The sequence below is a fragment of the Harpia harpyja genome, chromosome 5, assembly GCF_026419915.1.
Source record: "Harpia harpyja isolate bHarHar1 chromosome 5, bHarHar1 primary haplotype, whole genome shotgun sequence".
Lineage (NCBI taxonomy): Eukaryota > Metazoa > Chordata > Aves > Accipitriformes > Accipitridae > Harpia > Harpia harpyja.
Genome location: NC_068944.1, coordinates 1,168,423 through 1,183,387, shown reverse-complemented (window position 1 = coordinate 1,183,387; position 14,965 = coordinate 1,168,423). Strand labels below are relative to the sequence as shown.

The 14,965-nt window shown below is 42.2% G+C and overlaps 1 protein-coding gene and 1 long non-coding RNA gene across 3 annotated transcripts in view; one reads left to right on the top strand and one right to left on the bottom strand.

Moving 5' to 3' along the window:
• Positions 1–14,965, top strand: part of GRB10 (growth factor receptor bound protein 10) — a 149,432-nt gene that overhangs the window by 37,152 nt on the left and 97,315 nt on the right. For both annotated transcript variants that reach the window (XM_052786984.1, XM_052786985.1), the window contains exon 2: positions 407–504. In XM_052786984.1, coding sequence (XP_052642944.1) covers positions 454–504 — 51 coding nt within the window. In that variant the 5' untranslated portion in view covers positions 407–453. The remainder of the gene's footprint in view (positions 1–406; positions 505–14,965) is intronic.
• Positions 6,034–6,826, bottom strand: LOC128141814 (uncharacterized). Its single transcript, XR_008235182.1, has 2 exons — positions 6,748–6,826; positions 6,034–6,659 (listed from the first exon to the last, which is right to left on the bottom strand). It is a non-coding gene; the product is annotated as an uncharacterized LOC128141814 (long non-coding RNA).

Genomic DNA, 14,965 nt, shown 5'->3' with positions numbered 1-14,965 from the left:
TTTCCAACCTAAATGATTTGATGATAAGTGGCTGTCATCTTAATTAACTCCCAGATGTCAATGTTTTCTTTCCACAATTGAAAACATAGCCTCAGTTGGTGAGAGCCAATCTTCAAACGGTTAGGGTCTAGGTGTGAAGAGAGGTTTCCTTTTTTGCCTGGACTGTGGAAATAAAGGAGAAGCCATCCAGCCTGAGAATAGTGATGTTGGGCTTTTGAATGAAATATCAGGTCGAACGTGTTTTCTAGGCTACAGACAGCAAATGTGCAGATTTGCTACTCCAAGTTGATGCAAATCCTCGTCACCTCATCTTGCTCTTCTCCATCTTCCCCCTCCAACTGTTTTCAATAATAAGTTGATGAAATGTCTTCAGTATGGTTTCTGACAGTTTGTTTGTACTCTGCAGGTCCTGTGAAGCAGTAGATGTAATTTGAAGAAAATTTGAAGGAACAAATGGCTTTAGCTGGCTGCCCAGACTCCTTTTTACATCTTCCTTATCGGATAGTAAGTTATGAAACTGCATGTTCCTGTCAGCTTGTAGCATCATATTGCTGTGTGCTAGTGATTGATTGTGCATTCAAACTTTTCATCAAACTGCTAATAGCTGTCTGGCAATTCTCTGGGTTTTGCTAATGTTTGGGAACAGAGCCTCTGTTACCATCCTGTGTTCAAGCCCTGCTGCTGAAAAAAATGAGTCACTAATATATACTGATTAAGACTTGATATCTGTCCTCAAAATAACCAGTTCATATTTGGGAGAAGGCACTTGTTTCCAAAAAAAAAAAAAAGGCAAGCTACGATACCAGTGAAATGCCTTGCACCAAAAAGTATCAATGTTTGCTGAATGCTATATTTGTAGGAACAAAGGCAGAGATTTTTACACTTGGTTAGATCTTATGTTTGTTGAGTCATTGTGCTGTATCTAAGCAGCCAATATGGCATATTACAAAAAATATATTAAAAAAACCCTCAGCTCAATTTAAAGGTGCTAGGCAAAAATGTTAGAAGTTAGAAGCTTAGAAGTTTTTTGGGTTTTTTGTTTGTTTTTTTTCTCCAGGCAGTTGTGGTTGGCATAATGCGTGCTTTGTATTTTTTATGGAACTGCAAATTTGCTGTTTAGGACATGACCTGTTTTTTGCCTTTTTCTCTCTTGTTTTCATAGTGTCCTTACTCCCCTAAGGATTCAGTTATGATTTTGGGCCCTGCAGATACACAAATAATTAAACAGAGTATCATATGACATTGAAACCTTTATCTCCCAAGAGAAACATTACTAGTAGTGATTACTACAGTCATGCTACTCATTTGAAAGAAAAGCAAAAAACCAAACAAAAACAACAACAAAATCCCCAAGACACCTCTATAGGATTTATACATCTGTTTCGTAATATGTCAGCTTAGTTTTTTCCCCAACAGGAAACTTCAAATTAGTTAAAAGACTAATGTTGGTATATGCCAAGTTGTCAGTTCAATGTACCTGAATGCTTTTCCTGATAACAGGAAAAAATAACAGTTCCTTTATAACTGCTTTTGCAGCTATAAAAATAGAATGGACTATGAGAAATCGGATGTCCTGAAAATCTGTTACTATACTTGGATCTATGATTTTAAAAGAATATGTGAATAGATGTGCCTGGACTTCATAATTTTGATGCACTGTGAAATTATGCTTCCAATTCATTTAGAGCATCATCTGAGTCATGATGTGAAGCTGAGGGAGAGGAGAGCTATGTAAGAAAACTTGACATTGTAGGCAGTCATTTTTGAGCTGCAAGTTCTTCACTGGATGTCAGACTTTCTCATGAAAATAATGACTTTAGTGGTTCATAAGCAGTAAGAATGTGAATTTTCCTTGGTACTTCCCCTTGCTCTTGCAAACCCTGTAGATGATACACTTTAGTCTGGGGCAGTCAACAGACTAGAAGTGTCAAAGCAACATGGGTGACTTAAGACGCTGGGAAAATGACTTCCTGTTAATTAATTATTTTTTGTCATAGCTTACTGGGTGTTAACTATCCTAAGTGCTTGTAACCGGTTTTAAGACTAGCTTTGGAAGCCCATTCACAACTACTGTGCCTTCTGTCAGAAGTGAAGTTCGCATTAAAAAAACCCCTGAACATCTGTTTTTCCACCCCTACTAAATCTGACTTAGAAGCTTTCATCAACTTGTCTTTCAAATTTGGCTACAGTGCCAGTATTGTGTTGGTAAAGGGCTGAAAGAAGGTTAAACTAAATATGCTCTAGATTAGAGTGTGAAGCAGTATTCTATTTTTTTCAGTACATTTTCTGACTTAATATGAATGGAAGGCTATAGAGAACATTCCTCCAAAGTCCTCAAGGTTGGGACCTTAATGCTGTAACTTCAGTGTTTAGGATAAATTGATGCATTGGAGTTTGGGATTACATTCAAAGCAGACAGCAAGAGAAATGAGAACCTGGATAAGTGAATATGCACTACAGAATATCCTCTAGGATGCCTTGTTGCCAACCCCCCTCTACTCTTCCTTTTTTGGGGGAGATGGGCAAGGTATAGATCTCTGACTTTCTTACTGGCCTCTTTGTTTGCAGTGTTTGCTTTCAGAAGCCTTTGGGTCTTGTTTAAGAGTTTTGTTTTGTTGTTTTTTTTTTTTTAAACTTTCTCAGGAGTTAGCACATAAACCAGTCACACTGAGTGCATTCTCCTAGAAACAATCTCTAGCTTTGTGGAAAAAAATCAATACTACCTTTTAGTGGCTTTCAGGAGCTCTTTCCAAATTCTCAAACTCTTCAATAAAAATCCGGCAGTGAGAATTGGCAGTGTTTGTCTTCTGTTCCTGGAAATTCAGAACATAGTCCCAGAATTTCTCAGAAAAAATGGGATGATTTACTGTGTTTCCGTTCTTTTGCAATCTGTAGTCACAACAGTGTTTATGCACAGTGACTTGAACTCTTGGGGAAGATTTAGTTCTTTAACCCTTTGATGCATGAATTGTACAAGTCACAGTGACATAAATAACAAAGGATGGGTTTTTTGCCTCAGTTTCTGAAGATAAAATTCTGGGCATGTGGGAATGTTCTGTTCATCTTCTATTTTCTGCCTCCTGTTTATTTCTCATAACCAAGATGCAGGCATGACTTTAATAATTAATAGAGTTTTTTTTCAGAGAGCTGAATTCTTATTAGAGAAAGGACTTGTTCACATCATACTCATAGTCTAAATTGGCATAAAATGCACTGCAAGCACTTGGTCACAAACTAGAGAGAAAATTGAAATTGCTTTCTTTTACGTGTACAGAGCTGTGGATTTCAGGATTGATAATAGTCCTCTTGGCCAGATAAAAGAGCAGAATATTGCACATCATACTTGAGAAGCATTGTGCACTTCTTCAAGAGTAGTGAAGTAAATACCTAAGAGAATTAATCAGTTAGAGGCTAGCTACTCTAAAAAAAGCCTCCTTTTATGATGTCAGATTTGTGGATGTGAAGATGATGTACTGCTGTTACAACAGCCATGTTTCTTTGCCTTCAGCTGGAGGAATCGTTAGGCACAGGTTCTCCAGGTTTTAGTATGGCAGCTTTGATCCTTGTTTTCCACAGTAAGTTGGAAGACACCTTTGGAGGTAGTCTGATCCAAGTCTGTGGCATATTGAGGTTATACTTGTTTTCCTAGGGTGCTTTGTCTCGGTGTGTGGGGGTTTTCGGGAGACTTGCTTTTTACATTTTCGGGGGTTGTTTGCTTTGGGTGGTTAGGGAGGGTTTCTGTTTTAGCAGGAGAAAAAGAAAAAGATGTTGTTTATATTTAATTCAGAGTTACCTTGGTGGATGCCATAATCCTCATCCTTATGAAATCCAGAAGCCTTCTACGTGAATTAGTCTTATTTCTCCCACTTTAAAATTGAACAGTCTGATACTCAGTGTTAATATAGGTATACATGCTGCTGTCCATGTTTGCATGAATAAAATGTCTTTTGTCTTAAAAAAACCACAACATGAAAAAAAAAATCAATTGCAGAATTTGTGTCCAAGTAGACTGAAAAGACAGGGAAGGGCTGTCAAGACCTATGTTTTGGCCCTCGTCTGCCTGACACTCTCTGAAAATCTTCATTCACGTAGCTATTGACAGTGGTTTATCAAGACTATGGAGATCTTTCTTATGATTTGTAGTGGGTTGACCCTGGCTGGATGCCAGGTGCCCACCAAAGCCGCTCTATCAGTGCCCTCCTCAGCTGGGCAGGGGAGAGAAAATAGAACGAAAGGCTCGTGGGTCGAGATAAGGACAGGGAGAGATCGCTCACCAGTTACCGTCATGGGCAAAACTGACCCAACTCGGGGAAATTAATTTAATTTATTACCAATCAAATCAAAACAGGATAACGAGAAGTAAAACCAAACCTTAGAACAGCTTCCCCCCACCCCTCCCTCCTTCCTGGGATCAACTCCACTCCCGATTTCTGCTCCAGTGTGGGTCACAAGCCCTGCCAGCAAACCTGCTCCAGCGTGGGCTCCTCTCTCCATGGGGCCACAGGTCCTGCCAGGAGCCTGCTCCAGCACTGGCTTCCCACGGGGTCACAGCCTCCTTCGGGCACCCACCTGCTCTGCCAGAGGGTCCTCCATGGACCGCAGGTGGAGATCTGCTCCCCCGTGGACCTCCCTGGGCTGCAGGGGGACAGCCTGCCTCACCATGGTCTTCCCCACGGGCTGCAGGGGAACCTCTGCTCCGGCGCCTGGAGCATCTCCTCCCCTCGTTCTGCACTGACCTGGGGGTCTGCAGGGCTGTTTCTCTCACATGTTCTCACTCCTTTCTTCCAGCTGCTGTTGCACAGAAACTTTTTTCCTCCTCCTTAAATACGTTATTCCAGAGGTGCTATCACTGTTGCTGATGGGCTTGGCCTTGGCCAGCAGCAGGTCCGCCCCGGAGCCAGCTGGCGTTGGCTCTGTCAGATATGGGGTAAACTTCTAGCAGCTTCTCAGAGAAACCACCCCTGTAGTCCCTCTGCTACCAAAAGCTTGCCATGCAAACCCAATACATGATTTTTAAGATTCAAAATAGACGGCAGCTTAATTTATTCTCATTAAGCTTAAATGTACAAGGATGCTGCTTGTATAGAATTTGGCCCGGAATCTGCGTTCCTCCTGCTAACGGGGCAATATGGAAGGACCAGAGTGCACAAGCAAGCTTTTAAAGTCCTTGGGCATAGCTGAGTAAAAGAATGCCAGAGGCGTTATTGCATTGCGTCATTCTTCTACATATTGTATGAAGAAATGAAGCTGAAATGTTGCTACTGTCAATGCAGAAAGTCATCAGATTTGTGAAATATGGTGTCAGTCAACAGAGATTTTGTTGATGATGCTCTTAACAGTTTACATGTATGTGGTGTAGAGGGTTGACGGACTGCAGCAGACATAAAGTACAAAGCAGTGAGAACATTAGTGAATGTTTTTTCAAGACATGTTGCCTCCAATATAAAGTTATGAAATCTGTCTCCCTGAGTGCAGCCCGCAAATGTTTTTTACAGATAGAGCTGATGCTGCTTGGTAGTCTTTGTGGAAAAGCAACTGGAGCTGGGTTTCTAGCCTCTGTCTATTTTTCTTGGAAATAAATCTGTTTAAAAAATTGTCACAAGCAGTTGTTTTCACAAACATTGAAATAAAAGTGTGGTGCTTACCTCTTAAAGAGGCCATTGGAAGTGCACTTGCCCCAGCTATTGAGTGTCATCAGGATATTGTATATGAAGCAAAATAACGTCAAAGAAATTTGTATCTCGCACTAAGCTTTTATACAATTGATCACGGTTTCCCTTCTTACAAGAAATACCCATCAATTACTTTTTTTGCTGTACCAGTTTACCTTTCTACAATTCCAAATGAAAGTCTGTACTTAACTGTTTGCACTTCCACTTTTGTATTCTAATCCACACAGAAGTTGGTTGGCAAAACATGAAGTGTTTTTTGAAGGTGAATGTGAGCAAGAAATTTCAAGTGGCTAGGTCCACATTTCTCAATTATGTAAGATTTTTCAACCCACCAAAAAAAAGGACTCAAAGCACTCTCATGGTCAATCATACCCTTTACTACTTACGTTCCTAATAACAGTGGTGAGGAAACAATGTAGGTGGTGCAAATCAAGTGGAGAAATTACAAGTAAAGCAGCTTAATTTTGCATCTTCCTGTTAATGGTTTCATGCTCATGCTTGAACAGTAGACTGAACCTATCTTTTAATGTTGTTAATGTCATTATTACATACAAGCATTCTCTTAAATTTGTCCCTTGATTTAGTTCTAGTTTTCATACATGTTTAGATCTACACTTCACTACTTTTTTACTTAAGAGAAGGCTGAGGGGGCATCTTGCGAATGTACATAAGTACCTGAGAGGAGGGTGCAAAGAGGACGGAGCCAGGCTCTTTTCAGTGGTGCCCAGCGGCAGGACCAGAGGCAATGGGCACAAACTGGAACGCAGGAGGTTCCCTCCGAACATCAGGCAACACGCTTTCACCGCGAGGGGTGGCGGAGCGCCGGCACGGGTTGCCCGGAGAGGTGGTGGAATCTCCGTCCTTGGAGATTCTCCAACGGCGTCTGGACGTGGCCCTGGGCAACCGGCTCCGGGTGGCTGTGCTTGAGCGGGGGGGTGGACCGGGTGACCTCCAGAGGTCCCTTCCAACCTCGATCATTCAGTGATCCTGTGAAAATCAAAAGCAGTGGACCTCTTTAGGTTCTCACTTGCATGCAACTTTGAAGATGCCGCTTCCAGATTGTAAAAACACCCACGTTGATAAAAACAGGCCGTCTTCTGGTGTTTTCTCACAAAACTTCATGAGACCATTCTGAAGTAATGGTAACAATCAACTTAGCAGACTATAGCACCAAATGAAATCCTGTATATTTTTTTCTTATGAATGGGATCTTTTCCAAATGAGTAAATATTTAACAAGCTGTTTACCAACTGGTTATTTTGGAGAACTACCAGTACGAGTGTTTTCATGTTAGTAACAGCTCTCACTTAACAGAAGAGAGAAGTTGATGTACCAGTCCTAAGACAGCTTCATACTTCAAATGTCTGTGTAAATATAAGAGAATAGAAACTTGAAACGTAGGAGAATGGAAGTCGGGGTTTTTGTGTTTTTTTTTTAAATTGGCTTGGTTATAGTCAACTGGAATTACATTAGTGATAGGTTGGGGGGGGTGTTAATGAACCTTCCTCCTACAGATGTTCTGTGCTCTACATATGAGTAAATAATAACCACTGGAGAAGATTATTTTGTTTTTTAAGAGGAAGATAAGATTGCTGTGCATTTGGAGCTGTCACTTTTCAAGAAAGTGCTGTGGCTCGGATAATTCTTAGTGTTGCTGTCCATGCCAGTTGGCTCAGACAGTCCTTTTCTATCCTTGGAAAAGACCAGTGATATAATGCTGTCTTATACTTAAGTATTTCCAAGAAATATATCTAGATACAGACTTTGCTGAAAGTTATGCCCAACAGATTTTCTTGCCTTACACAGTCTAAAGGGAGACTGTGATCAAAGGAAGGACAGTATTTTATAAGCACTTATGATTTCTTCTTTTTTTAAGTTAAAAAAGGAGGGGAAAAGAAACCCCCCAAAACAACCCCACAACCAAAATCCTGTGATTCTGCATGAAGCTGTTTAAGTGTGATCAACTCAGAGGAGAATTTTTCTGTTTCTAAAAAGAAATGGTGGGTACAGTTTCCAAACTTCATTGTTAATGTGATGTCTCATGGCAGGGATCATTTTGTTTCTACACTTGCAGACCATCTAGTTGTAATGCTGTGGCTGAGTCCTGAACTGAAGCTGCTGATTCAAACAAGAACAGATAGCCTAAGTTCACTATGACTTCGGTGGTGGATGTGCCACTTAGTTTGTAAAGCTAGGGATAAATACATCGAGTCCACCTAGCACTAGCTATGACTGAAAAGGATCTTCACCTGCTTCCTTTGCATCCTCTACAAATTTTTCGTTCAGTTTCTAATACAATGCAGTCTGAAATACTCTTTCAGAAGTCCTCCCTAGGTTCCCACCAAACTCTGCTACTTTTCAGGTGTGTCTTGCATTCCTAGCATCGCAGGTACGTTCCCTTCATGGAGATGCGGGATGGAGAGCGCGGCATAGAACAAGGACTTTGTTCTTGAAGTATTGGCTTTGCTTTTTCAGGATGGAATTTTACCAAATTGATTAGCTTTCAGGAATCCTTCATGTAGAAAAGGCCAGATTATTGGTATTAATGGCCTTTTATGCTAGATAGTATTGATATTTTAATCGAGGCATTAAGATACAGTGTTTTTCTTTCTGGTTTTGAAAGAACAACAAGCAATCAAAGGTAGAACACAAATGCCCAGCAAAGCTTTCAGGCTTTACTGCTATTTTAAGATAGCTTTGGCTTGCGTACTGCTAAAACCAGTGTGCATATTTGAAATTCTAGCCTCTACAATGAAAAGACAAGCCTTCGGAAACAGCCAGTGGTTTTGGAGCATGCTTGTCCTTTGCAAGCTGAATGTTAAACAATGACTTAAGACTCTGCTACACACTGGCTGTAGCTCTTGATGTCTTACACACTGGCTCCATTTTTTGACATAATTTTGGCAAGTGGGGGAACCTGGCAATCCTTCATGCTAGAGGCCTTAGCTCTAATAAAGCGCTTTAGTTATTAGCACAAGTAAATAGTTGTCCATTTGTGCTTCATTAATGCATATTAGTCATACAGTAAATACTGTCATGCTGGCAAGTTCCCCAGAATACTGAATACTTCTGCACAGTTCAGGAGGGGGTTTCTGACAAAGTGGTGTTGGCACCTTTCTTGAAGAAGTTCCTGAAGCTATTAGTGTAGGAGAGTGACAGACCATTATTTCAGCTCACGTGGGTTTTTGTAAAACTGATACTTCAGTGGAGGCAAAGAAGTATTTTTGATGAATTTTATGCTGCTGCAGTAGGTCCTTCTCAAGTTAGCAGTTAACTTTTCCACAGCCTTCAGCTATATCTGAGGGAGGTTGCTTTGGGCTGTGGGGACTATGAATGAGGTGCCTACTTTTCTAATGAAAATAATTAGATATTCTAAAATCCCATAAGATTGTCCAATATTGTAAAATTGTAACTATATCTTTGAAGAACCTAGCATGTGCAACGGTATGAGGAAGTCAAAAGGCAGCACAATGATCCATGATCTGTTTTGGTTTCTTGAGAGATAAGACCTTTAATATAAACAGTATAAAATTGTGAGCTGAAATTTCAGGTATGACTTGTTCTTTGGAACAGCCAGCATAGATTTACCAGTTGTCTTTTTATCCTTCGTGTGCCTGGCGATGACTTCAGGAGGACTCGCTCCATAATCTTGCCAGAAACTGGGCAAGGCTGACCAGCTTCTGGTTCCTCGTATCGTCATCCTTGCCCATTTTGAAGATAAATGTGATTTTTGCCTCTGCAGTCATCAGGATTTTCCTCTGATTAGTGACTGACTTTTTGAAGATTAAGAGGGAGTAGCCTCGCAGTGGTATTGGCCAGCTTCCTTAGCACCTTCTAACGAGTCCCATCTGGTCCCAGGGAGTTGGTCCAGTTAGCTTGTGTGATCTGTAGCCTTCCTTTGCTGTGAGTAATGGTTCAGTCTCCCAGATGCCAACACTATGCTCAAAGCACTGGGAGGTGCGAGGACAAGCTTTACTAGGAAAAATGAGGTGAAGAAATCATTGATCTCTTGTGTCCTTAGCTGCTGGGTCCCGTGCACAACTGAGCACTAAGTAGACTAATATTAGCCATCCTTTTGCCCTTGCTTACCTGTAGAAGCATAAGCATTCCTTATTTTTTCTTGGCATCCTTTGCTTGCTCCAGTTCTTCTGCTTGGGCAGTATCTCCGTATTCTTTCCGTGTAACCGCTTCCTGTTTTGACCTTCTTGGCATTTCAGCATTTGAGCTGAGGCAGGAGTTGCCTGTCCATTCACCCTGGCTTTCTGCTGTTCCCCTGTGACTTTCTGTATGACAAAATGGAGCATTTTTGAGCTTTGAGGAGGCTGTCCTGGGAGATCAGCTTGTTGTCCTGGGCCTCATGGTCCTTCAGAGCAGTCTCCTATGGCAACCTGACAAGCAGATCCTTGAGGAAGCCCAAAATCTGCTTTCCCACAGTCCAGGACTGTAATTCTGCTAGTAGTCTTGCTCCCTTTGCTTACTCTTGTTACCTTCGTCTCAGCATGGCATCAGGCTGCCATCAACCTCTACCTCCCCAGCTGGTTCTTCTTTGTTTGAGTTGACTTTGCTAGCTTGTCGGTCAAGCAGAGTGCTTCCCCGGTTGGCTCACTGATGACTTGTGATGTGAAGTTATCTTCAACCCACTCCAGAAATCTTTGTAGCATCCAGCTGGAACTGCACTGTTTGCTTGTGAGTGGGTCAGAAATGTGATTTAGCTGATCTCCAGTTTCTCCCCATCCCATGCACTTGGCTGCAAAAATGGATTTGTTTGGCCTAGGCAAGACAGGTACTCTGAGCTTTCATCTTCTCCACGATGATGGGTGCCTCTTTTGGAAACAAGCATTGATGTGGAAAACGAGGGACTTGCCAGTGTGACAGAAACCAAGGAGAACCTAGTGGTGCTAGCCAGGAGCTCAGGTGTCTCCTGGCCCACTTCTGTCCTTCGCGGCTTCCCAGCCAAGCTGTTGTACTCAGTCTCCTGTCATGGTACCCTCCTCCTCCTCCTGTCTTCCCTGGTGTTCACTCTCTCTCCCAAGGTTTACATCCCGGTGGGCTGTTTCCCATGCTCCCTTCTCTGAGGAGACCTACTGCCAGCTATATCTTCCCCAGAACCATCCCTGGGGCAGCGTGGAGAAGCTCCCCCTCGCTAAGTGCCTTGTGAACGTCCACCCTCGGGTCTGACTGGTGCTGCTGTCCTTTGGTCACAAGTGCCCCTGGCTCCAAGTCTTCTGCTGGGGATAGGCATGAGGCACTGGAGTCCTGGCCAGATGTTGCCCTTTCCTCTCCACTGGGGGCCCATTGCAGAAGAGATGCCGCCGTCCATGCCCAGTGCACAAAGAGGCAGTGGTGGGCCGGGAAGTAAGGGCTGACACAAGCTTGAAATGGACGAACTGTTTTGTTGGTTGTAAAGGGACTGTGCCCACCCTGGCAAGGCCAACATCTCCCTTTCCTACCTGTGGGTTTTCTGGCTCTTCCACCCCTCTGGCAGAGCCCTGAGCTGCCCAGGATTTCCTTGAGTGGTTGTCTGCGGGCCGATGGAGAGTCGTGCCTGGGGGAACTTGGGAGAAGACATTTTGGCCCTCCTGGAAGGAGGTCACTGCCTCTTTCTGGAGGACGTCTTGGCAACGATGATGCCAGGAGGCAGTGACTGTACCTGTGGCTGGTCCACCTCCGTGGGCTCTCTTTCCTCATTGGCCTCTATGGGCTCTGGGTCTTCTGCCACCCAGTTGAGCGAAGCCCTTTAGTCCTGCACAGTCCTTCCGCGTGCTTTTACCCCGTTCCCCCGCTGCGTATCCTTCTTCTTCCAGAGCCCCTCTCTTGGGCTTGTCCTTCCCGCACCAGCAGGGAAGCAGAACCCCTTGGCAAGGCAGGAGCGGTTGCTGTGGTCGCACCGCCTTGACCACTTGTCGTGGCCTGTTGGAAAGATTTCTGAAGCAGGTAACTCTAGGATTGTATGTTACATAGACATTCTTCAGTGTCTCGTGTTATTTGTACTTGTTAGATCACTTCAGCTAGTCTCCTGAATGTAGCAGATTACCCATTTATTAAAGCAACTTACAGCACGTTTACCCACCCACACACGCACACTCAATTTATGTGAGATTTTTTCCTGCAAATTCATGACAGATTCAGAATTTTTCAAACCAAATATTAGTGTCAATATTGGAGGAGGTCACCTTAAGCCTTTTATAGCTGGAGGCACTTGTAGAGCCTGTTCTCGAAGGTGAAGGCAAATTAAGACTTCAGAGTGCCCATTTCTCTACTTCTGACCATACAGAAGTGTAAGGCAGTGTGTTGCAGGTTTGGGAAGAATGCCTTCCTACATGCGTGCCGATGAAACTTCTGTACGAAATATGGTGGGTTTTTTGGTTTTTTTTTTTTCTGACATGAGCAAACGGTTAACTAAGTGTGCCAGAGATGTTCTGAAAAAGGCATCTCTTGCGATGTGTTTTTTTCTGGAGTCCTTTACGTCCTCAAAATTATGACAAACTGCTGGCTGTTGAATATGAATTGGCTGGATGGTTTAGTCGCAAACCATAACTGCTATGCTGGATGAGAGCAGGTTGGAAAAATAGTTTTCTGACACCATATCTTTTCAAGCGTGACTTGCCCTGGAGATTAAAATAAACCCAAACCCACAAGACCAGAAACTTCTCATCAACTGTCCCACTAGTGTCTTCTGGAACATGTGTTACTAGGATGCAAGATTACACACATGCTGTCAGTATTGTGGTGGTGTGCTAATGAACTCCAGGTAATTTGCCACAGTTAATTTTCTTGTGTTAGCTAGATGTAATGGTCTTCAGTTCAACTGTATCCAGAAGGTGTCTTGTTCCTCTCACCCACAGCTTGCTTCTGAAGCCTAGTTCAAAGTTTTTCTCCTTTCTTCTTCATCGCATGATTCAGTTTTTTATTTGATCTCTGGTTTGACTTTAATCTCGGCAGGAATCTTTTCCACTAGCTCTATTCCACAGATCTGCATTTTTGGGTTAGAAAGAATAGCTCAAAACTGGAGGAAGCAGTATAATAAATACTGATTGTGCGGTAAAAGTTACCACCCTGAAGCCTGGAGTTAATCACCATCTCAGCTGAAGCACGGTAGCTGCTCATGTGCAAGCCCCTTGAACTGCAAAGTAAATAAATCACATTCCCCCCCACCCCCCATCTTCAGCAGTGGTTTCAAGGAAGACAAAAGAAGAAAGGTGTTTTAAAGCTGCTTTAAGACTGAACAGCAGTTCATCTGATTGCATCCTATCTTCCTCGGAGTGAACAGTAGAAATCCATTGTCAGAAACGTTCTTGTCGTTAGTAGCTGTAGCATTTCAGCATTGCTAAAGCCAGCACGATCAAATATTGTGCATAGGGCAGTATTATAACTGTGGGATTTCTTGAACTTTTCTTCTGGCTGACCAGCTTTGCAATCTCTATTGAAATCTCTCCCTGTTTGGAGACCCCGTACCCGGGCAGGTCTTGTTTGGGGTGGTTTGCTTGTTTTGTTTCATGTGCTACCTTGGCAATTTTTGGCACAACAGACCTTTCCTCTCTTAGCATACTGATAGTTATGAAAACTCCTTGATCTGTTGAGGCATTAATGTAGCCCAGTATTCAGAGGATTTGTGCAGCATTAAAGTAGCTGCTGTTACTAACCACGTTGAAGCATTGCAGTGTCTGCTCTGATGTGCTGTGGGTAACTCTGTTGGATGTGTCCAGTAGGTGTTGGCAAAAAGTAGGGAGAAGCTGTACAAAATGAAGCGGTCACTCAACACACGCTGTGAACAACTAGTTATAAAACAAACCAAAACGAAAACCTTCCAAGCACGAAGAGGTGGTTGACATGCTTGCTTTTAGCAAGCAGGTTTTTTTCCAAGCGCCAGTTTGTGCAAAAACTAAAGATTTACACTTTGTAATTGGGTTTTCCTGGGACAGCTTGCAACTTCACATGTAACCTGTTACTATTTAAATGCAAATTGCTGAGCTTTTGCAAATTTTCTTCCTTTAGAGAATGTTAAGTCAATAAAGATTTTCTGATAAAGCCATCTTCTTGATGCAGGATAACTGGTAGAGCTACCTGCAATTAGTTTAGCTCACTTTCCTCAAGGAGGGGAAAACATGGCAGCCACCACATTTAGAGAGAGATATATATAAAACCATATATATTAATACTGGAACAAATGTAGCTAGCAATTAAGCACATTTTATATTGTACCTAGATTTTTTAAAATCAGACAGAGATAGGTAAAGTATCCAGAGCATTGAGAGAAGTTCTCAGGCTACAAAGTACCTTTGAGCTGCTTGGATTTTAGTATAGTCAAACTAGTTACTTCTTTTTTGTATTCTGATAAGAACTCTGAAAATGTAGAAAATACTGTAAGTTTCTTTCATTTTGAGAAATGGGGATAAGACACCGGCACACTGAAATATCCAGGACAACCCCTGTTGTTAGTCTTAGCTTAATTTTTGTTGTGTTTTCTTTCCAACTGTTGTGAATTGACAATTTGTACGTAAGCAGCACTGCAGCATAGTTTGTATTAGAAATATTATCCAACCGGTGCTAACACTTGGGGACAGTGACTCTATGAAGTCTAATAGAGCATCACTGTTGACAATTTTTTTAAAATTTTTTTTTTTTAAGGAAAACTTTGGAACATCAGTGTGAAAGGTGTAGTGATGTGACTTTCTTAAAACTGAAGGTCAAATGAGATTCAAACATGATTAAAGAAAGAAATGCAGAAATGTGGGCATCTTGGTTTATTGATAATAGTTGGTGTTTGTTTTTTTTCCGAGGGCTTGCAAAGTAACCTATTACTGCAATGTAAGTAGTACAGAAGAACTTTTTTTTTTTTAAGTACCCGTATATTGTAGACTATTTCTTACACCATCATTTTCTTCACATAAATTACGTTACTGATTTGCTCTGAGAGTGTGGAACCCTGCCGTTTGGTTAGGGGAGAGCACAGTGGTCTGTTCCAATACAAGATCTGTTGCTGGGTTGTTAATCATGAAAAGGCATGATTGCTGTTCTTTAGACATGTGTCTGTGATTTCTGTGGTTTTTTTTTAATAGGTTATGGAGCTGTCAACTGAGGTGTATAAATCTTTGCCCCATGTCTGAGATTCTTAAATATCTTCTTTTTGGTAAGGCTTGCTGTTCTGGAGATGTGTAAATAGAGTTAGTTCTGTATCTAGCTGAAGGCAAGTCACCTGAACTACAACTATCCTTGTCTGAGTTGGGTAATTAGTTCTGGGGCAGATTGCACCATGTAAGAGGTAAGCGGTCCTTCACCTAAGCAGGAAGGTG